The following is a 27,495-nucleotide window of genomic DNA, read 5'->3' as shown; positions in this document are numbered from 1 at the left end:
GTTACAGAAAAAAAATACATTGATAATCAGAATACTATAATGATGCCATGGGAAAGTATGCATTTCACTAGATGAAGCTTTCCTTTTTCTACTGGCCTCTACTATGTGTTCAAGTCGCTTTTTAAAAAGTTGCTATACCAACCCATTTCTATACTTGTTCTTCTCTTATTCTAACTAATTTTGCTGTTTAAAAAAATGTAGGAATTTTCAGCAGTTTACTGGGTAATTTAGTGCTCATTTACATTTTCTTCCAGTTAATGCTATTCCTTCAGATTTGCTGAGAAAGCAATTTGAACTACAGATTTCACTAATGAGTGGAAACTATAATGCTATAAGGGCTGTTAAGAGTCTTCTCTAGTTAAAAAAAGCACACTTTCCCTAAATTCAGAATCAAAACAATAAAAAATGACCATGTCTGCAACCCTACACATAGGCTGTGTAAATCCCATTGAAGTCAATAGCACCACAGCCCAAAAGGTACTGCCCTACTGCCAGAAGCATGTGACCTTCTGAACACCTCCTTGAATAAAGCAACTGAAGACCTAGCTATCTGCAGGGTAATAAATACTGGTATGACAACCAAGGGATGACACATGCATGCAAAGTTTCTCTTTTTCATAAACAGGTAAAAAGGGATCTGAAGATGTATGAAGTCATAAGGATGGCAAGAACTCCCCTCCTGCATTCTCTACAACCTTACCTACATCTCCCATATCTTCCATCTGACAGTCTATTTCCACTCACATAACGCAAAAAAAAAAAAAAAAAGTTTTGGACAACAGAAATGTTACAGTAAAATGTCTTTGCAAGAGCAGTTTCTATTCCCTTATTTTGAGTATTAAGATTTATGTATATTTTTAAAGTGTTACAGAAGGTAGTTGGTTTGTTCTGGACTCTTAGAGGAGCTGGCATCATAAGGCTGTACTTTTACATAATTTGAAAATCAAATTACATCATGGAAATATGCCAAAGAGTTGACTCAGTATTATTAGACAATTCTATTGAAAATTAAGAAGCAAGCAAGCAATGAAAGTCTAGCAATATTTTGGTTTTTCTGGACATTACAAAAATAGTACTGATACATTTTAAAAATGTTCATTTGATAAAGCACATGAATATGACATTCAGAATTCCAACACAGAAAATGTAATGGGAGCAATCTGCTGCTATTTCAAGCACATGTACCCAAAATACAATTTTATAATGAAATAATTGTCAAAGTACAGTTGCACAACAATCAGAAACCACAAAAGAAAGGATCCAACAGTACTACTGAAACTGACTGTATTGGAGGCCAATAATTAAATACTGCTCAAATAAGATGTCCTGTAGTCATAAAGCAGCATTATCCCAAGCACTTGTGAAGTTCTCTTTCATTATGTCCTGTATCTGAAGTGTTCATTATTGAAGGTTATGTTGTCTGCATTTCGATTCTGAATGCAAACTACTCACCTTAGAAATACAGTGCATTTAGACACATTCTTATATTGTTGCACACAGCTGAAACAGATCTTGTAATGGCAACTGTAAATCAAAGTATGAACTTGATTAGCACGCTACATAGGCATTTCCCATGCATTACAGAAGTCTTACTGGGAAATGTTAAATGACAATTTTACTTAACGCAGAAAAACTTAACCAATTTATCCTATAAATATTTTTATTTGTTTTGTATCTAGAAGTTGCTATTAAGTTCTATTAACAGAAATACATAACAAAGGTTTCCTAAGAAGTGAAAAACTTAATTACAAATGTTGAAAAAAGTTGGCTTAGTTCACATATGTACATATTTGTCTATTTAATACATTTGGAGAGGAATATGTTCAATTCATGACACAAATTTATGAGAATGACACAAAGTCTGAGCTGATAATACTCCAAAGTCCTTAGTATGGGCAGACTGTAGGAAGTAGATCAGTTTTTGGGTGCTGCAACAGAGAAAATATTCAGTCTGAACCACTGTTGATAAATTGCTCTGCTCCTTCCTGAAAAGACTTCTCTGTTGAATTAGGATCCTTCTGCCCTTTCTTTTCTTTGTTCTGCTGTTCATGTAAATTCAGGATTATGTTCCTTATTTCTTCTCGTTTTGTTTTCATTCTTGGGCGTGGAAACCAGTCTGTTAGATTCATTGGTAGTTCAAAATTTAGAATGGGATCCTAGTGGGAACAAAACAAATATGCTATAAGAGAAAGTAACACAATAGCGTCTGTACAGAACATCTACATGAAAATATTCAGAAGTTATACGTGTATTTAAAAATTTATCCCAATCTCTCATGAACATACATGGTAGTTTGTTGCATCTATTCTATGGAGGATGAACTCTGTTTACCTTCAGTAAAAATAGGTAAAGTTTCCTCAATCTTCAAAATTTTATGGCTTCAAGAATTTATGGTTTTATGGCTTCTTAGAGATCTTGGTCCTTGCCACTAGTATCAATGCACTCGTGCTAAAATAGGTCTCTTCAAACTTGTTTTGCTGTTTGGGAAATGGCATTGAGGGGGATCAAGTCTGCCTACATCACCTAGACGTTGGGGCTTTCCCCTTCTAAGAGTGTGAGGCAAACGGACTGTAGCTAAGAGCACTTATTTTTTTGCAGAGTTTGGGGTTTTCATCTTCTTTTTGAGTTAATTTCTAGCCAAATTAATCTTTTAGAAAATTAGCATGCTTTCTTTACCTATTTGTCCTCTTTTAGCTACCATCTTTATTCATGAGTCAAAAGGACAATCATCACTAGAGCCTATATTTCCAATAATTCTGTTTTGAGCACCCCCCCTCCCAAAAAACCCCCCCAACACCAAACAGAATATATGCTAGGAACTGAGAGACCCAGGGTTTAATCCCCCACTCTGCCATGGAAGTTTGGTGAGTGATCTTAGGCCAGTCCCACACTCTTGTTTTACCCTACCTCAGAAAGCTGTTGTGAAGTTAAAATAGAGGAGAGGAGAATGATGTAACTTGCTTTAGGTCCCCATTGGAGAGAAAGGTGAGGTATTAATAAAGTAAATAAACATTGTTTTTTCATGACAATGATAATTTCAAGATTCTTCTAAACTGACTGATTCTGAACATTATTTTACAAGTGCAGTAAGGTAGCAGTAATGAAAATGTCTAGACCTTTTCTGCCAACTCCAGTCTGACCATTTGAAACCAGCTATACTGGCATACTTTCAATTTAAAAGACTGGATATCTGAAATCTGAATTTAGGAGCAAAGCACAAACTATGAAAATAACCCAATAACTCACCTCAAAAAAACTCTCCACATACTGTAGGACATAAACTCCACAGTCACTGAAGTTGTTCTGTTGTGGCACTTTAGGATTTGAGCCCTTCATAACATCTTTGGAAAAGCTTCTTTTAGTACCTTTCCGAACTTCCCATTCCACTTCCAAGTATCTGTGGTACAAAGCACAGAAGTCAGAAAAATGTTTTATATAATATTCTGATACAGAACACAAGCTCTAAATCAGAAGTTAATTACTCACTCCCTTAGAGTTCTGACAACATTTGATCGGGAAGGGCCTCTCAATGAATCCATAAGCAGAATGCAAGGCCTACAAGGAAACAATTTTTTATCTCATTAGTGTTTAATTATTCAATGAATACATAAACATATGAAGCAGCATTATAATAAATCAGATCATTGGTCTATCCAGTCAGTACTGTCTGCTCTGACTAGCAGTGGCTCTCCAGAGGTCTTTCACATCATCTAGTACCTGATCCAGTCAACTAGAGATGCAAAGCAGACGATCTACCACGGAGCCACGGCCATGCACCAAATTTATACTTCTGGGTACAAAAGGGATTGTTTTCTGGTGGGGAAAGAATTAAACAGGATTCTGAAGACATTTCAACTTCCTGGTGAAAGCAGAACACACCACAGGTTCCCTATCTCTCCTACTACAAGAAGACCTTTATTAATCCTATCCACTCAAACTCTCCCCAGCTGTGCACCTAAAGGACAGTTATTTCATCACAATTTACAGCTAGTACACTTGAAAGATCACAAATAGTTATTTCAAATTTTTCAGTACCAAATTGTATATCTAAAGAAACATGTTACAACTTCCCCTGAACTTTAATCTCTTGAAAAATCCTACTTTATATTGTGCAGAACACTTAACAGACTGAAAAGATATGCTCTTGTTTTAACATCAAGCACTGGGGGGGGACCCTGTGCAATTTCAAGCAGACATACTCATTTAAGCAAGTAGATCACAAGGATTAGAAAAAGGAGGAAGGCAATATACCCACATATGCAGGGAGATGCAGTGATAACTGCACAAGTTTATTCATGATCAACCATGGTTACCAATACAACCCTTACGTAGTACTTCCAAGCGTTTCACATATTTATTTCATAACAGTAGTACAACCATCTAAGTTATGTCAATATGACATAAGCAAGTCCATTATATCTGAAATAGATGGATCATTAAACCTTTTGAGTAAAACTTGATGGCGGGACTTGATCAGCCATCTGTTTTCGACAATTCATGCCAAGTCACAGCCTGAAGAAACAGCAGCTCTGACTGTAACACTGTAAAAGCTAACAGAATTGGTGAAGTTTCTTTATTGTATTTAGTAGGACCTGGCATAATACACTTCACTGGTGATGCATATTCATTGCTATGGTGTAGATTTCTATACACTGTATGTAGGCACATAATTGTAACAATTTGTGTGATTGTTTTTTATAAATTCAGAACAGAAAATTGTAGGAAAAAAGGATGGGTCAACTGAACTCTAAAAGACATAATAAAAGTATACGTTTTCTTTAAAGTTCATTCAGTCTCCATGCTTGACCTTCTAAAGTAAATGGACTGAATCCTATAATCTTCCAGGAGAGGGGAAGTGTGCTTCCGCCCATGCAAGGGAGTCCAGCCCCCCCCCCCCAAGTCTTCCTTCCCACTGCAGGCCTCCATGTTGCACTGCACCGTTCCAGAGGACTCATCCCAGGAGTTACATTTCAGGAAACACAGAAGCTGCAGGAAAGATCTATTCTGTAAAATATCCACTTCTGATACTTAGGATTCCAGTGTACAAAGCAACTTTCAAGGACAGTTGTGCCAGAGCTTGTGACTGACCCAAGGTCACATCAGCAGGTGCAAGTGGAGGAGCGGGGAATCAAACCCGGTTCTCCCAGATAAGAGTCCGCACACTTAACCACTAACACCTGCAGGACTTGTTTAAGAATTTGATTTTTTTCACATGAGTTCTGAATTTATAATTGACAGAAGAAAACAATGCAAGTATAGTTTAGGGGCAAATCTGCAAAAATCCCCCTCCCCCACAGAAATCTACCCTGGACCCAACTCTATTGCTTCACCTAAAAACAGCATTTCTGAAACTGGGGAGCAGAGACCCCCGTAGTCCATGAGGGTACTCCAGGCAATGTGTGAGTCCCTTGCAAGGAGGGCAAGTCCCTCTTACAGAGACACCACCTTGGGTGAAAGGAATGTAATCTGCTTCCCCCTTCTTGAAGGATGGCACCTCATGGAACTGTTGCTGTCCACAGTCACCTAGTTATCTCTTCACCTCGGAGCGCTAGTCAGGCTACAACAGCTCAGCCATAGGAACAAAGAGGGTACAAGTCCCACTGTAGTCATACTTAAAGGTAAAGGTTTCCCTTGCTCAAAAGCTAGTCAAATCTGACTCTAGGGGGCAGTGCTTATCTCCATTTCCAAGCCAAAGAGCTAGAGCTGTCTGAAAATGTTTTCGTGGTCACGTGGCTGGCATGACTAAATGCCAAGGTGCACGGAACACTGTTACCTTCCCACCGAAGTGGTACCTATTTATCTACTTGCAATTCCTTGCTTTCGAACTGCTAGGTTGGCAGGAGCTCACTCCATCACGTGGCACTAGAGTCTCGAACTGCTGAACTATAGACCTTCTGGTCTGCAGCTCAGCGTCTTAACCTCTAAGCCACCGCAGCCCCTATCTAGTCATACTTACTTGGGTGTAAAATGAATTGGTTTGTACTCTATTTCTCTTTATTTCACCTTTATTCTCCCCCCAGCCCTTACCAATGCAAAGGATTTCATCATAGAGGCAGAGAAACAGCACTCTGCATCAACAGACAATAACAGTTCAAAGGCAGTTCGCAACTGAATGCTGGAAGTTCAGGTTGTGTGATAACGGTGCTCTTCTATTTCTGTGAGCAGCTTTGAATTTTTTTCCAGGCCCCTTTCCGCCTCTGTACAGTCAACCACTGTCTGGAAGTTATTAACCAACAAGAAAGTTTCTTGCTGCCTACAGTGCAAAGCCCCTTCCAATCAAAGGGCGCGACTGATTAGAACCTTGGACAGTGCATGTTGATTTTTGGCCCTAGAGAATCAGCTACCCTCTCAGACCTGACACACAGGCCACATGCACACAATAAAAATATTTTCCTGAAAGTCTTTTTTTAAAGTGTACTCAATGTGGATCTGACTATTATTTTGAGGACACTATATAATGGAAGCCTCACCATAAACTTTGAAAGGGTCTGATGCATGGTGGGTGCTCATGAGGGAGAAAAAGAGGGCCTGGGAATTAAAATGGGATTCTCCACATTGCTCAAGTTGAGAAGTGCTGCTTTAGATGACATAACTACAGGCTTGGTTCAAACACTGGTGCTTGCATGTCCTCCTTTCCCATTCTGTCTGCCCACTGAATACTGTTTCTTTCGCTTTCCTGGTTTATGTCAAATCACAGCTTGTCATTGCATTCCAGCCAGCAAACTACGCTTTGCACCTACTACATGGTGTGAGAGTTTCATGTTCCTTGGAGGCATTCCCACATCCATTTTAAAATTGCTGTTAAATGAATATGTACACAAAGAAGAAGAAGAGATCGGAGTCTCAGAGCAACTTACAAACTCCTTTCCCTTCCCCTCCCCACAACAGACACCCTGTGAGGTAGGTGGGGCTGAGAGAGCTCTTTCCAGAACTGTCCTTGAGAGAACAGTTCTGACAGAACTATGGCTTGCCCAAGGTCATCCAGCAGCTGCAAGTGGAGGAGTGGGGAATCAAACCCGGTTCTCCCAGATTAGAGTCCGCACACTTAACCGCTGCACCAAACCTGACTTATGATGAGTTCATGCATGTTCATGGCTCTTCCTTCTTCCCCCTCACTTCATGCATACAGTGCAATGAAATTAATTCTGGATATCTGATATACAAATGCAGCTGCATGGCTAATCTGAAATTAATTTTCCTTGTCTACTAGCAGAAGTCCTAAGCCATGATTAAACAAGCCAGGTTTGTGCACATTTTATTCAGCCACAGGCAAACTGGACTTCTGAATTAAGGCCAAGCCATATTGGCAAGACGTCTGTCCCATGCCATAGAGGGTTATGTGGAAATCCCACATGCACACAGGCCATATTAGTATGTCATGATAGACAAGACAGTTGTCCACAACAGGCACAAACATAGATGGTTGTTGCTCTCCTTGCCCTGACTACCATGTGAAATGTGATTACGGTTACCAACGACTAGGAAAAAAATGTCTTGCCCCTTTAAATAGAGGCTTAACATATGGAAATAGGCATCTGAAGCTTTTCAGGGCACAGAAGTAAATAATAACACCTGTTACATAACTTCAAATTAAGGCCCTATTAAAGGGACAGGAAGTTTTTTCTTTGGGTTGTTGTCAACCCTAAATGTGATGGCCAACTTCCTGGTCTAGGAACACTTGAATCAATTTCAAATTCTCCACGAGTTCTGTATGCAGGCACATAGGCAAATTTGAATTCGCCCCCCATCCCCATTTCTAAACCTCAGTTTAGAGGGGAGAGAAAAGTGTACAAGCATGCAAACATGCTGTATCCAATCCTGTCACAGATAAACTTGTTTACTGTGATGTCTAACCTGAAATTAGGTGTTATGTTTCTGTATTAAACACTTAGATCTTTGCAGTAAAATATGGTGAATTGTGAAGCATGATTTGTGTAACTCTTCTTTTGCTTTAACACTGTGTTCTAGGATAGTCACTAAAAGCTATTAAGTTTTCATGAGTCACTGCTCACTTCTTCAGATACGTTTGTCACTATTAACTTTGTCACTTTAAAACTTACTGTTTACAGACCGGAAGTAGGTACAGCATGGCGACGGGCGGTCTCTCGGTCGCTCCGAGAACGCCTGATCTTTTAACGCTTTTTTCGGAGCCCCTGGGATGACCGGGGGACTTCGCTGGACCTCCCGAAGAGAGGTCTAGTGCAGGGGGGCTCTGTTGCGTCCCCTCCCGCTCTTGCCAACACAGGGGGATGACGGCTTCTGCCCCAAAGCGGGAGCGTTTCGTGGAGTAGAGCATAAACTCATGCTCTACACAAGCTGCGACCATCCGTTTTGTTTAATCTTTTCTGGATTTAAATTTTGTACAATATGGGATACAGCAACAAAATGCAGAAGAAGAGGAATCTGGAAATGATTTTGTGAGTATGCTTATTTCTAAATTATAATGGTTGAGACGACACTTTTCAAGTTACCCCGAAATCCTTAAGCCCAAGACGGAGGTGATTAGCGGCCAGAGAAGGAACGGGAGAAAGAAACATAGTGGATGTTCTTTTTTTCTCTCTTGGGGTTAAAGAACTTTGTTGTTAAGGACTCACATTTGTGCTTGAATTATTAGAAGATTATTGAAAGTGGACATATTTAAAGTGGAAGTAATTATATCCTTAAAATGGCATCTCCAGATGAGTTGGAGGAGGAGGATTTTGATGATGATACATTAGTAGGGGAACTTACACTGGAGCAATTCTTGAAGGTATTGAGGGACGAAATACAAAAAGGTATTAAACAAGCTTGCGCAAACGTGCTTGGAAACTCACAAGTGATACAACGGGCCAAGGAAGATGAGGAGAGAAGTGAAGAGAAAATGGTGCAGGATGGGCGGGAAGTTGTGGAACAACAGGCTTGCTGCTGTAAAGAGCTGTTTGTTAATACCCAACCCGCGCCATTAATAGAAGTAAAAACGAAGAGGAGGGGATTGTCTTATTTAGAGACAGAACAAAAAAAAAGGAGAGACAAAATATGTTTGATAAGGAAGGGAGAAATAAAAAGAAAAAGAGAGACCAAGACAAGGTGTGTGGAAAAGTAAGACTGAAAACATAACCAGGAACATAATTAGGTGGAAATATAGAAGAGAAAGCTCAGGAATAAGACCCCACATAGGTAAAGAAAAAAGCTACGTGGATTCGTTGAGGCAAAAGAAAAAAAAGAGATCAAGACGAGGTGCGTGGAAAGGCAAGATCGAAAATACAATTTGGGACACAGTTAGGTGGAAACATAGAAGAAACAGCTCAGAAACAAAATTTCACGCATGGAAAGAGAAAAGTCATGTGGACTCAACTTCAGATCCATAGAAAAAAAATTAGGATGTATGAAGGTTAATGGGTGTTATAGAGTTTTTGGCTTTATTGGAAAAATGAATTGATGGCTTTGTCGTATTTTAATATTGATGATTTTGTCTATATGTCTAATCATTTATTTATTCATGTATGATGGGTGTAAGGTATTTTTGGTATAAGTGAAAATTATAGAAGTAAGTTTTTCATTAAATGTGGAAAGAAAAACAATGAATGGGGTTAAATTAGATTGGTTTTGAAGATTTTTGTTATATTGGAAATTTGAATTTATGGCTTTCGTTGTATCCTAATATTGATGATTTTGTTTATATGTCTAAGTATTTTAACTATGTATGGCGGGTGTAAGGTATTCTGATATAAGTAGAGAAGTAAGTTTGTTTTCCTTTTTCCTTTTTATTATGTATTTATTTATTGTAAATATGGGAAGAAAAATTATGAAGGAGGTTTAATTAGGGTCTTAGAAAGCTAGTTTGATTTGTTCTATAGACTTTTGTTAAAAATGAATTTATGGCTTTTGTACCTTAATACTGATAATTTTGTTTATATGTTTAATCATGTAGTTATTTATGTTTATGGGGTGTAAGGTATTTTTGGTTTGAATGAAAATTACAAGAGTAAATTTTTTATTAAATGTGGGAAGAAAAATAACGAATGGGGTTAAATTTGGGCTATAGAAAGCTAGTTTGATTGATTTTGAAGATCTTTGGTTATACTGGAAAAATGAATGGATTCTGGTGTACCCTAATATTGATGATTTTGTTTATATGTCTATATGTTTACTTATTTAGTTATTTATGTATGGTGGATATAAGGTATCTTGGCAAAAGGAATAGGGAACATAATTTAAAGTTAATGTTTTTTATTAATCATTAGTATTTTAAAACTTAAAAGATGGTAACTAAGAAGTGTATGTGTAATCTTACAACTATCAAGTGGAAATTGTGAGAACCTTACTTAGAGAGTTTAAAGTCCATAGAGAATGGGTAAAATTAAATAGTATAAAAAGCAAGTTAAAACTTAATATGATAGCTGTTTTAGAAAGGCGTACATAAAGTGCTGATTTGTGTCTTTAGCTTCTATCCCTAAGAGTTTAATGTGTGTTATGGTATATTGACAATATCTCTTAGGATATATCTGTATCTATATTGTTCTTTAGGTTGTATGTGGTGTAGGTGTGGCATATTGAAAACCCAATAAACAGATCTATAAAAAAAACCTTACTGTTTACATATAGTTGGCTTCAGATGCAATTGTCCTAATTCTGAGTTACAGTTGTCATCTGTAAGGCCATCATCATCACTGCTGTTTTCCTGGGGGGGAAGATAATATTGTTAGAAAATCTAGCTAAGAAAAGGAAGCAGCACATTCTGCATTTGCTTCTCTTAGAGAAAACTGTATGTATGTATTTATTTATCGCATTTATACCCCCCACCCTCCCCGCAATGCAGGCATTAAAATATATATCCCACATTTTCCACCTGTGGGCAGATGTGCAATGGGGCAAATAATGCCTTCCTAGGGTTATTTTGAGGTAGGTCCTGACTCCTGACCAATGCTCCTTCTAAGCTGTGGAGTCTTGTGAACAAAATTCTACTTTGTGAGCTACTGGCATTAAAGTTGTGAGTGAGCAATTTGGCTAGTGCATAAATTAGTTTGCTCTGGAGCCTGCCTTCCTGAGCTAAGACAAAAATGTGTGAGGCGGAGGCTAAAAAAACTGTGAGCTAGCCCACACTAACTCAGCTTAGAGGGAACACTGCTCCTGACTCACATTGGGCACTGTGGAAGTTAGGAAATTAGTTTCCAGCAGCTACATCTGACTGGAATGAGAAATGGGTCAAGGGAACTCAGGCCCAACTCAGAAAAATAAGTCACATCTAGTTTGTGCTTTAGCAAAGACCACCATGTCTGAATAAAGCTTGCTTTCTAACGGTTTAACAGGAGAATATATCAAATATGAGTCTGTTATCCAAAGACAGTGCTGGGGACAGGCTATTCTGTACATTTATTGAAGTGCAAATATAGTACCAATAGTACTGAGGAACAAGTCTAATAGTTGGAGGTACAAACAACACACATACATATAAGTATTCTTCAATTTTCCTCTACAAGAGGACACCAAGACACAAAAACGTAAGTTAATTGGGATATAACATGGCAGCACGAAGGGAGCTCCAGTGCTAGAGCCCCTCATTTTAAAGCAACCGGCTGACTTTTTACTGTTCATAAGCAGTTCGTATTATTCACAGACTACTTGCAGACCAGCCTGGACAAATGTGTAATTTGAAAGAACAACACAGCAGAGTGTCTTCCCACCTCTTTTGCTGTAACTCCCACCCTGAATTTTCAAGCGTATGAGCCAGCCTGGTCATCACGAGGAGGACTAACAAAGCTGTGGTGTTGCGTAGGGATCTCATCGACACCTCGCAGCCACACGCCAGCTGTTGGGCATTGCTCACCTGGCCTGCTTGGCACAGACGCCACCTTGGATCTGCTGTCAAGATTCTCAGGTGCCTGCTATCAGCACTAAAGGGGCAATTAGGGAGCCCGGTGGGGGTCTCTACTTTTCCCAATACAACCTGAAGACACCAGACAACCGATGGCATTGCACCCGCAGCTGTTGTTACTATCGCTGAGCAACCGGAATCTCCCCTTCAACTCCTCTACTCAATCACGAATATGGGAGACTTGCCGATAGGGAGTTGGGAGATCCGAGATTGGGACTTGCAAGGACCAAGAAAGGGACCCTTACTAACAAGACAGTGGAGGAAAACTTGGAAGACTCAGAAGGTACGGAGGCACCCCTCGCTGCTGTGGCTATGCGAGTATTTGGGTTGGAAAAGACTATTGAACTACTGCGACTCTGCCACTTTACAACAAGACTCCACCTACAGGCTGGACTGCCGACATATGTTATTGCTGCTCACCTAGAAGGTGAGCTGTTAGACTTAACTAATTTAGATCGGGTATGTTTAGTAATATAGGCTTAACTTTCTAATTAATTAGGGATCTAATTGAATAGTTAATGAATTAAATTAATTATCTTGGTCAACCAAAGAATTAGCTGTCAATTTATTAACCTTCCTGCTAAATTGATTATATTTATTTGTTGATTGTCGATATTAATGAACTGATTTGCTGCATGTGATTAAATTAGGAAACTAAGGTAGGGCTTGCAAATGAATTAGATATAGATTTATCACTGGCCTTTATTAAATTTACTGGCCAGTGAGTGGATCTTATAGTCAATCAAATTTGATTATTACAAGAAGGGGGACCCATGATACTCATGGGGGGGGAGAAGCTCCACGGGAGGGGAAGGAAGCAGCCGCAGGTGAGCCTTCTCCCCTGCCCCCCATCCCCGTCACCCACGGTGAGACCCGCGCTCCTCCAAGCCTTCTCCCTCCTCCCCCCCCCGCACCAGCAGCGAGGCCTGAACTTGGCCCGCCAAGCTTTCTCCCTCCCCCTCCCCTAGCAGCAGCAGGATGGCCTCGCCAGCCCGTCAAACTCTCTCCCTCCCTTCTCCCCAGCGGCAGCAAGGCCTAGCCAGCCCGCCAAGCTTTCTCTCCCCCCTCCCTGCAACCACGGCGAGGGCTGAGCTCGGCCCACCAAACTTTCTCCTTCCCTCCTGGGCGGCAGCAAGGGCTGAGCGGCTTACAGCCGTTGGCCGGCCAAGCCTTCCCCCAACCCCCTCCCCCTCCCTGGCGGCAGCGGAGAAGCCGTTCTCTTTTACTTTTGGGAGGATTTAAATATCCCCCCTATATATTTTTTACAGTTTTTAGATTTTTCTGCATATCTGGGGATTGCCCCAAATGTGCAGGGGAAATCGCCCTGCCCCCCAAGTGCTCCCGAGGTGCGGATTTAGATATCCGCACGGAGTGGGCATGTTGGGAATTAGATATATAGATTAGATTAATTTGATGGGCTTATAACTAAAATACAGAGTAATTAGTGGGATCTAGATAAAAAGATAATTGGAAGTAGGCTAGGGGCACAGCTGTAAAAAATGCTAACTAGCTGCCAGTAGCTACATATACAGGACATTAACATCTTCAGTCAGCCCTACTGGTCGGTCTGAGGCACCCATGAAGACCACCAATGAAGGGTGATGACTGGACTAGGGATTCTAGTACTCCTGGGGAAGGGAAAGTATAGTGGTGGGACCAGGCACATATATAAAGGAAGAGGGCTGAGAAACAAAAGGGCTTGACCCCCTTCCAGCCTGCGTCTCATCCCAAAGTTTGCAGGCAGTGGGGCTAGGATAAATGACTCTCCTCTGACAATGGTGTTGTGTAACGCCAGGTCCATAAATAATAAGACTATGGTCCTTTGGGACTTCCTGCAGGAGCAGGGTGCGGACCTGGCATGCATGACCAAGACCTGGGTACGAGAGGGGGAGACAGTTGCTCTCTCCCAACTAGCTCCTCCCAGGTTCTCGGTCTTTCACCAATCACGGAGTAGGGGGCGGCGGGGGGGGGGAGTGGCTCTAATTCAATCGGGAGGCTTACTCCTTTAGGGAGCTCCTGCCACCTAGGATCACCAGCACAGAGTGCACCGGTCAGGTGGAGGATTGGCATAACTGAGATTGCCCCCCAACACCCTCTGTGCCCCCACTCTAGGCTGGCTCCATGGTATACCCCGGACTTGCGGCTGATGAAGCAGAGGTGAAGACAGCTCAAGAGAGACAGTGGCAGTGTGGTTGTGACGAAGTGACACGAACATCCTATAGGTCATTTATGAGAACCTATGAGATGGCAACCAAGGCCACTAAGAGAGAATACTATGCGACCATGATTGCGTCTGCAAGCTCATGCCTGGCCCAATTGTTTAGAATGATTTAGAAGTTGACCACTCTGCCTCAGAGCAGACCAAACATTAGGGAATTGGATATTGGCTGTGAGGCTTTTGCAAGCTTTTTTGCAGATAAAGTCTTATCGCTCCGCTGTGACCTCCCTGCCACAGTTGAGACAGTGAGTGAACTTGAGGCTCCATGCATGTTTTCTAATCTGGTTATGGATTGTTTCAGTCAGCTCAGCCTAGAGGAAGTTGACAAAGTACTCACAACCATATGCCCAGCCCCACCACCTGCAGCCTTGATCTGTGCCCATCATAGCTGATTAAAGCTAGTCATGATGGGTTGCGAGGTTCCCTATGGGAGACTGTCAACAGGTCCCTCTCTGAAGGGACTTTCCCAAGGGCTCTTAAGGAAGTGGTGCTTCACCCTCTCTTAAAGAAGTCATCCTTGGACCTTGCAATATTGGCAAACTATTGGCCGGTTTCCAATTTGCTCTATTTGGGCAAAATAATTGAGAGAGCAGTGGCGAGTCAGTTGCAGAATTTTCTGGATGACACTTCCATATTAGATCACTTCCATTTCAACTTTCACCCAGGCCATGGCATGGAGACAGTATTGTTCGCCCTCAAGGATGACATCCGAAGACATCTGGATCGAGGTGGGACAGCGGTGCTGTTGTTGTTATACCTGTCAGCTGCATTTGACACAGTCCACCATCAGCTACTGATCCACCACCTTGTCGATGGTGAAATTCAGGAGTCTGCCTTACAATGGCTTGCTTCCTTTCTCCAGGGCCGGGGACAAAGGGTAGCACTTGGGGAAGAGCTGTCCCGAAGGCATCCACTAGTTTGCAAAATGCCCCAAGGGACAGTTCTATCCCCGATGTTATTTAACATCTATATGCGTCCCCTTGCCCAGATTGCTCAGAGTCATGGACTGGGATGTCACCGATATGCTGATGACACCCAGTTATATCTGCTGTTGAGTGGCTGGTCTGACTCTGGGCTGGAAGATCTGGACCTGGCATTACAAGCTGTGGCGGGATGGCTTAGACTGAGTTGAATGAAACTGAATCTGATAAAGACAGAGGTTCTGTGCCTAAGTCGCAGCGGCCCAGGGTTAGGGATCTCACTCCCAACCTTCGATAGGGCGCCATTGGAGCCATCATCAGACATTAGGAGTTTGGGAGTGCTCTTGGATGCCTCCTTAACAATGGAAGCCCAGCCACCGCCAAATCAGCCTTTTACCATCTTTGGCTGATTATGCAGTTGGTTCCCTTCCTCAAATGCAGTGACTTGGCAATAGTAATCCACACAATGGTCACCTCAAGATTGACTGCCCTTGTCTCAAATCCGGAAGCTGCAGCTGGTGCAGAACACGGCAGCCAGGCTGTTATTGGGTCTCCCTCTGCAAGAACACATCCAGCCTGTGCTGAAAGCACTGCACTGGCTGCCTATAGCATACTGAATTCGCTTTAAGGTGCTGGTTCTCACCTATAAAGCCGTTTATGGTCAGGGGCCAGCATACTGGAGGAACCACCTTTCTCCACATGTACCCAGAGAGTAATGCATTCAGGGACACAAAACCTCCTGACTCTCCCTGGTCCAAAAGAGGCCAGACTGGCCAGCACAAGGGCCTTTTCGGTGGTAGCTCCACGCTGGTAGAATGAGCTCCCCAAGGACATCAGGGCCCTGAGAAATTTATTACAATTCTGCAGGGCCTGCAAGATGGAGCTGTTCCACCAGGCATTAGACTGAGAGCCACATATAACATCTTAATTTAAAACCAGAGCCTTACCCTGGAATTTCTACCACTGGCTATTACCATTATTGACTGACACCTGTTAGGGATAATACTCGGAAACTGTTGTTCGCCGTCTGACATGCAATATCTATATATAGCACTTTAGAATCATTGATTTTATTCCGGTTTTTAAAAAAATTATGTAAGCCGCCCTGAGCTTGCCTCAGTGGGAAGGGCGGGATATAAATCTAACAAATAAATAGATAAACTAGGGATGGGAAAAGGCAGCTGGGAGAGCGGGGGATCACCCAGGAAGGGTTAAATGGCTGCCTGCCATTTAACCCATCCGTTTCACTTCCTCCTGCTTCAAAGCAGAGGGGAGAAAAACTGACATATTTAATGGCTCACAGCCATTTAAACCTAACAGCTGATGGGCAGACCTCACTTTGAAGTGAGGGGGGGAGCGAAACTGACAAGTGAAATGGCTCACCATTTCAATGAAATGGCAGCCATTTCAACCTAACAGCTTAGCTGCAACATTGCACCACTCAGCTGTTAGGTTTAAACGGACTTGAAGTCTGGCAAATGTTCGGGGAAGACACCTTTCCTGACCATTGATTTGAGGGCTCCAAATTCATGCCAAACTTTGGCTCATGAGCCAGTTCGTGCCCATCCCTATTAAACACCCTCCCCCTCCATGCTGCTAGTTTGAAAACAATGGATTGGATCCTATGACTCCTTTCTGCCAGTGGCAGCAGGTATGATGATACAAGAGGCAGAAGAGGTGATTTCAACTACTGCTTCTTCCTCACTGCAGCTGCCTGTTTTGCATGGCTTTTTGTCCACACATGTATCACAACTTGCCAGCATCACCTTTTTTGATCTGGCAGGCAAGCAGCTGAAGAGAAAGAAGCACCTTTGTCAGAATCTTCTGCTTGCTAAGCATAAGAACCAATGCACAGAATACTGGGTTGTGTTTTATGTTATTTTTACCTCTTGCACATTAATCTGAGATCCCCCTCTTAACCTCCAATATGAAAAAGAAATGATCACTAAGACTTGAAAGTGTTATTGCAAGAACAAAAGAGATTTCAGACAATTTGCCCAACCAATTTACATTGAGCTTTTAAACATTCTTGACAAAATTTCATCCTTTGAAATGTAATGTTTTTACCTTATTATCTTGATCTTCTGAAAAATCTATTAGCTCATCTTCATTTAGTTTAGTGCTGTCAACTGAATCTTCACTGTAGTTTAGCCTGATTTTCTGTAAACCATCTGCATTAACAGAAAGATCAATACAATTTTTAAAAAATGCAACAGATGTATTAGTGCCCAGATGAGAAAGGTAAACCACAAAGTGGGGTGGAACTCCTGACACTAAAAAAAAAAAAAAAAAAAAAGATAGGCACACCAGAAGCACACACCAGAAGCATGTATTTGAGCTTTAGGTTCACTTTGCATGCCATTCGTCTCTGAACTCCTATGATCACATTTATGAGCTGCAGGTTCCAAAGTTCTCAGTTCCTCTGTAGTGCTAGTTAACTGATTTAGTTTTTTTAGCCCACTTTTCCCACATAGGTGTCGTCTGCAATGGAGGAACTTGCTGTCCTCTACTTCTGTGCCTGTGTCAGCCAATGCACCACTATGCTTCCTGTTCACCACTTCCTTTGTTACTGCTGCAGAGGAGGCGTGCTGTAATGTATCCAGGTCACAGGGCGTAAGAGGTGAAGTACTTCTGTCTTGATCTGAAGAGGAAGCTTTAACTTGGGTAGGGACGTGTTCCTGATAGTAAGGGTTGGATTCATACACTGGTATCTCTAAACCTGGATAACAAATGACAGCCAAAAACCAATGTGCCCTGCAAAAGCAAACAAACAAGAAATAGCTCAAAAAGCACTCTTAATAGGTATTTGTTAGAATATGAAACATTTTATACCTCAAATGTATTCAAGTTGAACCCCGCTTCCCCTTTTTAAATATTATTTCAGGCATCCACATAAAGATAACTTCCGGGTCCCACCAACAGTGTATTGGAGACATTTCCTCAGAAGTCCCTTGCATGGTCAAGAAGCTATCCTTGAAGAAAGGTGTGACACTAAACATAGGGAGAGGATTGCATCCTAAAAGGAAAATTAGCACAGCCCTCATGCATGCAGAGGAGAGCTTCTAACATATTCATAGAGCGCTCTGGATCCCAGCGAATTTAAATAATTAAAGTTTAGAAGTTTGGTAATGCAGTTTGACCTTTTTATAGTTAGTTACGTTTCATACACTGTGGGACCATGTGGTTACTTGCAACATTGCTTCTCCACTATACATTAATTACTTCCATAAGTAATTTTTTGACTGCTTCTATTTTATGGTACTCTTAATACTTCCCTTGAATGCTGAAAAACCCATAATGTTGTTCAAATAGCTAGTTCTGCAAACAGCACTTTACAATCAGGACGGAAATTAACTTCTCCCAACCAAAGTGGTGAGTAGTTGATGAGAAAATGGAAGGAGGAACAGGGTACTATTTCTGCAACTCTTCTGCTGCAACCTTGCCAAAATAGAATTATGTCTGCTTTGCTCAGAAATACAAGCCAGTTTCACTAACACTGTAGCCTCAGTGCATTTCAGCTACAGTGCACAATGCTTTTATCTGAACATGCATTGATGGATGCAGTTACAGGTAGGTGGGAAGGAAGAAGACTGCTTATTGTGTTCGATACAAAGAAAACAAAACTGTCAGCGCTTCTATGCAAAAACTTGTGAAAAATTCACAGTAGTATAATATTAAGTTCCACAGCAATTTCATGCTTCCACTCAAGCAAGAAGTGGTACAACCTCTTGCATAAACTTTTCTGCACGTAGAGGAATTTTTCTCACTCCATTTTTCTCACACAGTGATCTAGCATCAGATGCAAAACAGTTCTCCTGCAAGTGAAGAGCAACCGTGAATCCACTACGGAACAGTGCTTTAAGGCTTCCAACAAAGCTTTGTAAATTAATGAAACTGGGGCCTGGCTCATTCTGCTTTTTTCTCAAAGCAAATTTTCTGTGAGAAATGTGTTGTTTATGCCCTCAAGTGGTCAAAAGTTATAGTTTATGATGTCAAATTAATAAACAAAAAGTTGTGCTCACTGACATGATTTTCAATACAGACAGTTCAAAACTCAAGTTTGAATTTGCCACAGAATGTTCTGTAACTGAGGGACGATCTCCTTCCATATGTCCCCGTGTGCCAACTATGGTCATCAGCCCACCATCTGTTGACTATACCACCACACAGGGTGGCTTGTCTGGCACCAACCAGAGCCTGGGCCTTTTCCACCATCAGCTCTGCAGAATGGGCTCCCTGAAGAGGTGAAAGGGATCCCTCCTTCGACATCTTCAGTAAGTGCCGCAAGGACCATCCGTTTGCCAGGGCTTTTGAGGAAGTTTGAGTAGCAGCCATCTTTGAAAGGGGGAGAGGAGGAAGGGATTTGGGGCTAGTCATTTATCCTTGATTTTGTATTGTCTGGCTTTACCTGGGGATGTGTTAGCTATTATTCTAAGCTGCCTTGAACCAAGAAGAAAGGAGGAATATAAATAATAATAATTAAATAACTGAACCAACATCACGATGCAGTTTTCCTTGTGCTATGTGCACCATTTTTACAGTAGATGTATCCTGTATCTACATTACCTTCAAACAAATCCTGTTTCTATTCCTGCAGTATGGATTCCATAGTTACCCCAGATAAGTGATTTATAGAAAGACATCCAAAGTTTGAAAATGCAGCTTTAAATGAAATCTTTCTCCACAGACACGTCTAAAGATACTTACGCTTCATTAAGGGGAACAAAAATGAAATCTTTCTCAAATATATCAACATGGCGCGTCCACGTTTTCACTCGTCCATGTCGTTTTTGTTGAATTCTATGAACATAGCAATAGGAAAAAAGCGCATTTATAATCTCCATTATAGATGTTTAGACGGTTTTATATTCTCTCCTTCCTAAAATGAGAGTTTAATTCAGTGATGCTCACTCAGTGGGTCAGAAGCCACATGTGGTTATTTGACAGGCCACCTGTGGCTCTCCTGGCTCCACTCCCCAATGTTCCAAGTGGGCAAGGCCATTTCCCATGTGGGCTTGTGGCAGTAAAATGGTTTGCATCTTGGAACAGCCACCACTGAAGAAACTGGAAGACAGGTAAGCTGCAGGCCTTATGCCACAGATGGAAGGGCCCATCCTCTTCAACAACTCCCCCAGCGTCTGCTCTCTAATCCCAGCACCCAGACAGTTGCCAGGAGAATAAGCTGGCCACAGAGAAGACAAAATAAAACCAAAGTAGAAGATGAGAAGAGAAGAGATTGGATTTATACCCCGCCCTTCACTACCTAAAGGTGTCTCAGAGCGGCTTACAAACTCCTTTCCCTTCCCCTCCCCACAACAGACACCCTGTGAGGTAGGTGGGGCTGAGAGAGCTCTTAACAGAAAATGCTCTTTTTCGAGGACAGCTCTTATCAGACCTACGGTTTGCCCAAGGTCATCCAATCAGGTGCAAGTGGAGGAGTGGGGAATCAAACCCGGTTCTCCCAGATTAGAGTCTGCACACCTAACCATTACACCAGACTACACCAAAGAACCCCAAAACAGAAAACAGTTGTCTGTACAAGTGTACACAACTGTTCTCCCAATTGGGGAGTACATGAGGAGGAAGGCAGAGAAAGAGTGGAAGCTGCTGATCTCTGCCCTCTCAGATGCTGTGGTGACAAAAATGGAGGCAGTTGGGGGAGGAGGCACAGGACCCAACCCCACTCCCACCGTTGATGAGTCAATGATGGAAGCAGATGGTAGAGGATCAAGAGCACTGCTTCCCTCAAGCCCCCAACTGCTGGAGACAGGTGAGGGAAGGAGCAGAAGCCACCCGCCAACCCCCTTCACCACTGCGGCAGCAAAGCTGCAGACAGGTTGGCAGTGGACAAGGAGAAGCCACCTACCAAGCTTTAGATACGTGGCAGAACAGAGAAGCCACTGTGGAAACCAGGCAGGAAGGCGGCACTTCAGTTGGGCTGCCTGGTCTGATCACCAAGTGGGAGTGGGTGGGATTCCCTCTTCCCCAAGCAAGTTTTCAGTTTCAGTGTGAGAGAAGGAGTGGGGGAGGGAGAATGACAGAGAAAGAGTGAGTTGCTGTGCGAGAAGGAGGGACCCATACGTTTTTGCAGGTCTGCACCTGTATCTTACATTATTGTATGTGAACGTTTGGTGGGATGGCATACCAGATCATACAGGAATAATGTGGCTCTATTGGTTGACGGTACTTGAAAATGTAGTTCTCAATGAGCTGCAGAGTAAAACTGGTGGTAATTATAATCACCAGTATTCTCATCAGGGCTGAACTACAAACCAAACCACAAACCGATACACCAGTTTGTGAACCAAACTAGTTCATGAGCCATTTCACCCCCTACTTTCTGCTCCCCGCCACTTGTGGCAGTGAGCAGAAAGCAGGGGGTTAAATGGAGCCATTTAACCCTCTGCTTTCTGCCAAAAATTGTGGGGAGCAGAAGCAGGTAGTGAAATGGCTCGGAGCCATTTAAACCCCTGCTTTCTGCTCCCCACCACTTTCTGCTCCGAGCAGAAAGCTGAGCAGCAGGGAAGAGAAATGGCTGAGCCATTTAAACCCCTCCTTTCTGCTCTTCTTGAACCCCCACGAACTGCATCGTTTGTAGAAGCTCGTGGCTGCTCTTCAGTTCTCAAATATAGCTTTGCGAAGCACAAACTGCCCAAAATTTGTGACAAACTTTAGTTTATGAGCTGGTTCATGCCCTTCCCTAGTTCTCATGGCACAAAGGGAGCCTGTCATATTTTCAGATATTTGGGCAAGGATGAAAATATCTTTTAGAAGTTGGTTTAAAAAGAAGGCAATTCTTGGACCAAAAGTCTATACTTTAGAACCACTGGGCAAGTGATTGCACTTTTAAAGATCTCATTTGCATATTTATTCTGTGCCTGGTGATTTTATTCTGGAAAAACTTGTTTTCTGGTCCATACTGAATTTATATTTTGTATCCATTCTGATTGTGTCTACATGAGTGTATTATATTTTTATAGCCATCTTGCCACTCAATTGTTTGACCTCTGAGGAAGGCCTATGCAGGCCAAAACGCGTTAGGTCAGGTTTTTAAAGCCCGTGAGTATTGCTATGTCATTTATATATTTGATGTGAATGGGCCCTTATATATGTTTTAAATTTGTACTTAATAAATACATGTATCTTTTTAAATATATCTTTTACATTTAGTTTTTAATATTGGCCCTCTTTTTCACATTTTACTAACCTTTGTTAGGTTCTGAATTTTAGTGTTAAGGTTCAGTTTTTTGCCCTTTCTGTCCCGGCAATACTAGCTAGAATACATACTTATCCATTTAACTGTTAATAAAGGCAACATCTCATTTATCCTTAAACTTGACAAATATTATCTCTACAAAGGCAAGACATTCTTCTCTAAATCCAATTCTACAAATTTAATAGACTTACGTGAGTTTAGAGGTTTCGTGAAGATTTCGCCTCTCTCTTTGATTAAGACGTTTGTAGAAGAAGGAACTAAACACGTGAATTCTATCAGCATCTTCTTTTTTCAATTTTTCAAGCACCAAATACCTTCATTTGGAAAACATGATTATTTGCATTTCTGGGGAAATTTTTCAGAAGTCCCTACTTTCTTCCTCCAATACTGGTCAGAAGCTCATGCCAATCACAAAAAACAGCAAAACAATGTCACCCATATATAACAAAAAGGTTTCTATATAATCACAGAACTCCCCAAGTATGTAGGATAATAGTAACTGTTTTAATTAACCAAAAGAAAAATACCATGAAATGTCCTGATGAGAACCAAATATATCTCTGGAAGCATGAAATGCTGAGAACAGCGGAGCATAGATTTAAAGGGAAAACAGTGCCAGGTGAAAGTAGCCCGTTCAAGCACTTGAGAGCTTAGAGAATCCTGAATGGGGAGATTCTGGGATTTCCAAACTACTTCCCCTGCTTCATAATTTTTACAGTGCCTCAGCTTGTGATCTTACATTTTTCATGCTGCTGGTTATTAGGTGGCCCATTTGGATAAAAATATTAACAGAACTCCTTTGTAAAACTGTGCATTAGAAACAGACACAAAGTTGAGTGAAAACACACAGGTGCTTCCAAGTAATCACTCTTCTGCTACACCTAATGGAAAGAATCTGACTGAAAAATGTTATAGTCCTTAAGACTCCTACTTTAAAATAGGTCATTGGTCCTTAAGTTGGAATATTGCAACTGTCTGTCAAACTGACTGCAGAAGATATGGGAAACAGACAGCAGACAATATCATCTGATGGGCAGGCCCATATGGGATCAGGAAGTGCTTTCAGCACCCTTCTCCCAAACCAATACCACTACAAAAAACTGGGAAGTATTTCTTCCTGCCTCAGTATTCCGCTATGAACATTAACCCTTCACACTGAATACCAAAAGTCAGTATATGCACAAAGTAAGAATTCATGCTCAGAAGGTTACTCACAAGTGCTTGAGCAACAGCTGAGGTGAAGCATTTTTATAAATCAACATTTATGCACCAAACCAGATTCACAAAAATGCCAGACCAGCTGTTACTACTTTCATAGTTTTAATTATCTAAGCGCAATTCTGAAAATGTTCGTTATTGAATGAACAAGTCAAAACAGCAATCTCCAAATCAGCACTACTATTCCTGGATACATTTGGAGTCAGTATAAAATGGTACCGCTTAATACAGTAAAAGCCTTGCTGCCAGCACCTGATCATTCCAACACTCAATTAACCCACATTGCCCAGAGCGCAAGCTCCTCCTCCTCCTCAGACACCATACCCCTGCTTCTTTGGACATACACATGTTCCACCTCCTCTTTACCAGCCAGTGTGATGTTTCCAGCTATAACTGGCCTTCTGAGAGCCAGAACTCCTAGCTGTCATATATAGGTACCTCCTTCCCCATCACCCTGTTCTGAGCTGTCAGGAACCAGTTCTGCTGGAGTAGTTCTGGTCAGTTTGTTTGTGGGTTGAGTAGGATGGCACCGTGGCTCCAGAGAAAGGTCCTACAAGCAAGGCATGAGGCGGTTGCTATGACATTCTTCAAAAGGGGAATTGGTTGCTGAGGATTCCTCTGAATAGGAAGTGGTGTAAAGCAATATGCTCATATATCTGGTACGTTTGATTAATTGGAAAACCTCCGTAAGTGCCAGATACTAAAGATTATTTAAAGTATTTTACAATTGGCTGATCTGCATCCACTGTAAGTTAAGAAATGAACTACCTAACTAACCTGGACAGCACAAAAGATCTTAAACACATTTAAAACTTACTTTAAATAAAAATCAATGATGACATCATTTAAGAACTCTCCCTCATTTAAACAATGGAGATCTTCATTGGTCACAGAAATACCACCCTTTGCAGGTGGAGGAGGATAGACTATCAACCTGTAAAGTACATTAAAATAATAAACATTAAAATTTGTGTATATACACACAGAGAGACAAATTCATCTAATGCAGGAAGTAATATGATATATAGGAAACAGTCTTACTTTTCTATAGGTCCAATAAAGACTGTATGTGACTCTCCACATTCATCATCATCAAAAAACTGGAACTCTGCTGCATTTCGAAGCTGCATTTTAGATTCAGAGATAACCTGAGAGAAAATGACATGAAATACCTATTTACTATGCAATACAGAATTCATACAATGTAAGATCTTTACTACCCTCAGATAGTGGATCATGCACACTTTTCCTACAAACTACTGAATCCAAATGGAACATTTATTCCAACACATAATTCCAATAATTAAAAATTCAGAAAACTACTCTAAAAGGGGGGGGGGTGTTTCTAGAACTCAGCCATAATTACTACATGGTTCTGCATTTGGATATATTACGCTTCCTATTTTATAATATGAAATGAAAAACAGGTTGCTTACCTGTAACTAATGATCTTCGAGTGGTCATCTGTGCATTCACACCCATGGAAACTCAGTACGACTGCACTGATCCAATTGGTGTTGTGCAAAGCTCTAAAGGGATTTTCGTACCTCCACCCCGGGCATGCGCAGGAACCGCACCATGCATGTCCAGGAGGTGGGGCACAACATCCCACCAGTTCCTTCTGACTGCTGTACCAACAGGAAGGTGTAAATGAGAGGGTGACAGCAGTGGGGAAGGAAGGGCAGGCAGTGTGAATGCACAGATGACCACTTGAAGATCATCAGTTACAGGTAAGCAACCTGTTTATCTTCATTGTGGTCTCTGTGTATCACACCCATGGGAGAATAGAAAGCAGTGATGGTGCTGGTGGAGGGTGCTGGCAGATGGTTAATACACAGCAGAATATAAGATCAGACGACCCATCTGAGTCCTGTGCTGGGAGCAGACGTCGAGGGCGTAGTGTCTGATGAAGGTATTGGGTGTAGACCAGGTGGCGGCCCTGCAGATATCAGAGAGTGGAACTCCCTTGAGGAAGGCTGTAGATGTCGCCATTGCCCTCGTGGAGTGAGCCCGAAGAGGTCCCGGAAGAAAGTGTTTAGCTAGAAGGTAGCATAAATGGATCAACTGGACAATCCATTTGGAGAGACATTGAGCAGTGATCTTCATGCCTATCCTGTGGGGTGGCAAAGGACAAGAAGAGACGCGGGTCGCGGTGGGTATGCCTGGTGTGATGTAGATAGAACAGGAGCACCCGCTTTACGTCCAAGGTGTGCAGGAGACGCTGTTTATCGTCCTTAGGATTAGGAAAGAAACATCAGGAACCAGACACACAAGAATGCATCTGTGGTTAGAGTCAATTGAGGGGCAGATGAAAGCGGGCGCCTAGGATTAGATTGGAAAGATTCTCTTACCAGACTAGAGAGGCTTGAACAGTCCTGGGGGGGGGGGTAAAGAGGAGTTGATTGGAGCTGCCTCGTCGGGTTGAAGCTCCTAAGGAACCATATTTGTAATGGCCGCATCCTCAGCTTGGCAAACATGAGGACAGCAGTGGTTGCGGTCATCAGCCCAAGCAGACGCTGAATTTTGAACACTGAACTGGAGACCAAAGATCAGACTCGCTGAGTGAGGGAGACTAGAGCAGCCACTATGTCTCTTGGTAGATATGCTCTGCAGTTGACTAAGATCGCACCAATGAACTGCACCCTCTGGGCGGGAAGGAGATGAGATTTTTCCCTATTCACACAGAGGCCCAGTGTGAGGAGATCTAATGTTATCCCGTGTTAGTTGGTCTCGAGAATTTGCGACTATGAGCCAATCGTCTATGTAGGGAAAAATCATGATTCCCTGCAGGCGGAGAAAGGCGGCAACCACAACCAAGGTCTTGGTAAAGACCCTTGGAGCCGTAGAGAGGCCAAAGGGAAGGGACTTGTGTTGGTAGAGTAAATCCCCTATCACAAAGCAGAGGTATTGGCGATGGCAAGGACGGATATTCAGATGAAAGTAGGCATCCTGGAGGTCGAGAGTGGGCATCCAGACTCCGCTTCATAGTAGGGGAAGTATAAATTGCAGGGAGATCATTCTGAACCTGCAGTACACGATGAATGAATTCAGCATTCTAAGGTCCAGGATAGGTCTGATGCCCCCATCCCTTTTGGGGACAGTAAAGTATTGGGAGTAAAACCCAGTACCCCAAGAAGTGATAGGGACTTCTTCTATGGCATCCTTGAAGAAGAACACCAATCTCTTGAAGAAGTGCAAGGGATGGTGGGGTGGTGATAACAACTGGAAGAGGAGGGTGCTGAAGAAATTCTATCGAGTACCCCAGGGTGACAATCGATAGGACCCACTTGTCTGTTGTAATTCAATGCCAGGTGGGGAGATAAGGAGCAAGGCACATTGCTGTCTGCAGCCGGTCAGTTAGGTAGTCAAAGGCCCTGTTTGGAAGCCTTAGGGGGCTTGGAGCGAGAGGGTTGTGTGTTCACAGGGTACTGAGGCTTGGAAGTATAGGATGTCCTCTGTCCTGCAGGCAATGCACGAGGACACCAGGAGCGGTCAGGTGAGTGCTTTTAGAAGAGTGCTTGGGCCAGGATCGGGACCATGACCGGGATTTATAGGGCCTAGACAATGGAGCAACTCCAAAAGTACGAGAAGCCTTGATGCTCTTATCCATATTCTGCAGTAAAGAATCTGTAGTGATGTGGAAGAGTCCTTGTCTGTCAAACGGAAGATCCTCAATGCAAGCCCTAGGATCGGATTGCAGAGTCGTACAGAGTGTCTGCATAAGGCAATGGCTGATATCACTGTCTTAGAGAAGGTGTCCAGGGCGTGTTTTGACGAATTTATCTGATGCTTAGTGAGGACAAGACCCTCTTTTTGACTCTTGCAGACCAATTGATGCTTGTCCTCAGGTAGAGAAGTGAAGACGTCACTAAGCTGCTCCCATAGAGCATATTGATAGCGACTCATGCATGCAATGTAGTTAGTGGTTTTAATACCCAGCGCACCTGCCAAGTAGAAGCTTCTCCCGAAGGAATCTAATTTCCTGCTTTCCTTGTCTGATGAGGTAGAATGGGTCCGTTTTTGAAGCCGAGGTGATGACCATACAGTTTGGCTTGGAGCGGATGAAAAG

At 42.2% G+C, this 27,495-nt stretch overlaps 1 protein-coding gene across 2 annotated transcripts in view; it reads right to left on the bottom strand.

The window, feature by feature from the left end:
* Positions 1 to 1,769: 1,769 nt before the first annotated feature.
* Positions 1,770 to 27,495, bottom strand: part of SENP6 (SUMO1/sentrin specific peptidase 6) — a 92,910-nt gene continuing 67,184 nt past the window's right edge. For both annotated transcript variants that reach the window (XM_015411463.1, XM_015411464.1), the window contains exons 14-23: positions 24,468 to 24,574; positions 24,244 to 24,360; positions 22,400 to 22,522; positions 19,700 to 19,792; positions 17,313 to 17,746; positions 17,060 to 17,163; positions 10,572 to 10,660; positions 3,487 to 3,555; positions 3,247 to 3,397; positions 1,770 to 2,156 (exon numbers count right to left, since the gene is read on the bottom strand). In XM_015411463.1, coding sequence (XP_015266949.1) covers positions 1,947 to 2,156; positions 3,247 to 3,397; positions 3,487 to 3,555; positions 10,572 to 10,660; positions 17,060 to 17,163; positions 17,313 to 17,746; positions 19,700 to 19,792; positions 22,400 to 22,522; positions 24,244 to 24,360; positions 24,468 to 24,574 — 1,497 coding nt within the window. In that variant the 3' untranslated portion in view covers positions 1,770 to 1,946. The remainder of the gene's footprint in view (positions 2,157 to 3,246; positions 3,398 to 3,486; positions 3,556 to 10,571; positions 10,661 to 17,059; positions 17,164 to 17,312; positions 17,747 to 19,699; positions 19,793 to 22,399; positions 22,523 to 24,243; positions 24,361 to 24,467; positions 24,575 to 27,495) is intronic.

Source organism: Gekko japonicus, unplaced genomic scaffold (genome assembly GCF_001447785.1).
Source record: "Gekko japonicus isolate JY-2015 unplaced genomic scaffold, Gekko_japonicus_V1.1 scaffold4128, whole genome shotgun sequence".
Taxonomy (NCBI): Eukaryota; Metazoa; Chordata; class Lepidosauria; order Squamata; family Gekkonidae; genus Gekko; species Gekko japonicus.
The sequence above is the reverse complement of the archived record's forward strand: the minus strand, read 5'-3'. Positions and strand labels throughout refer to the sequence as shown.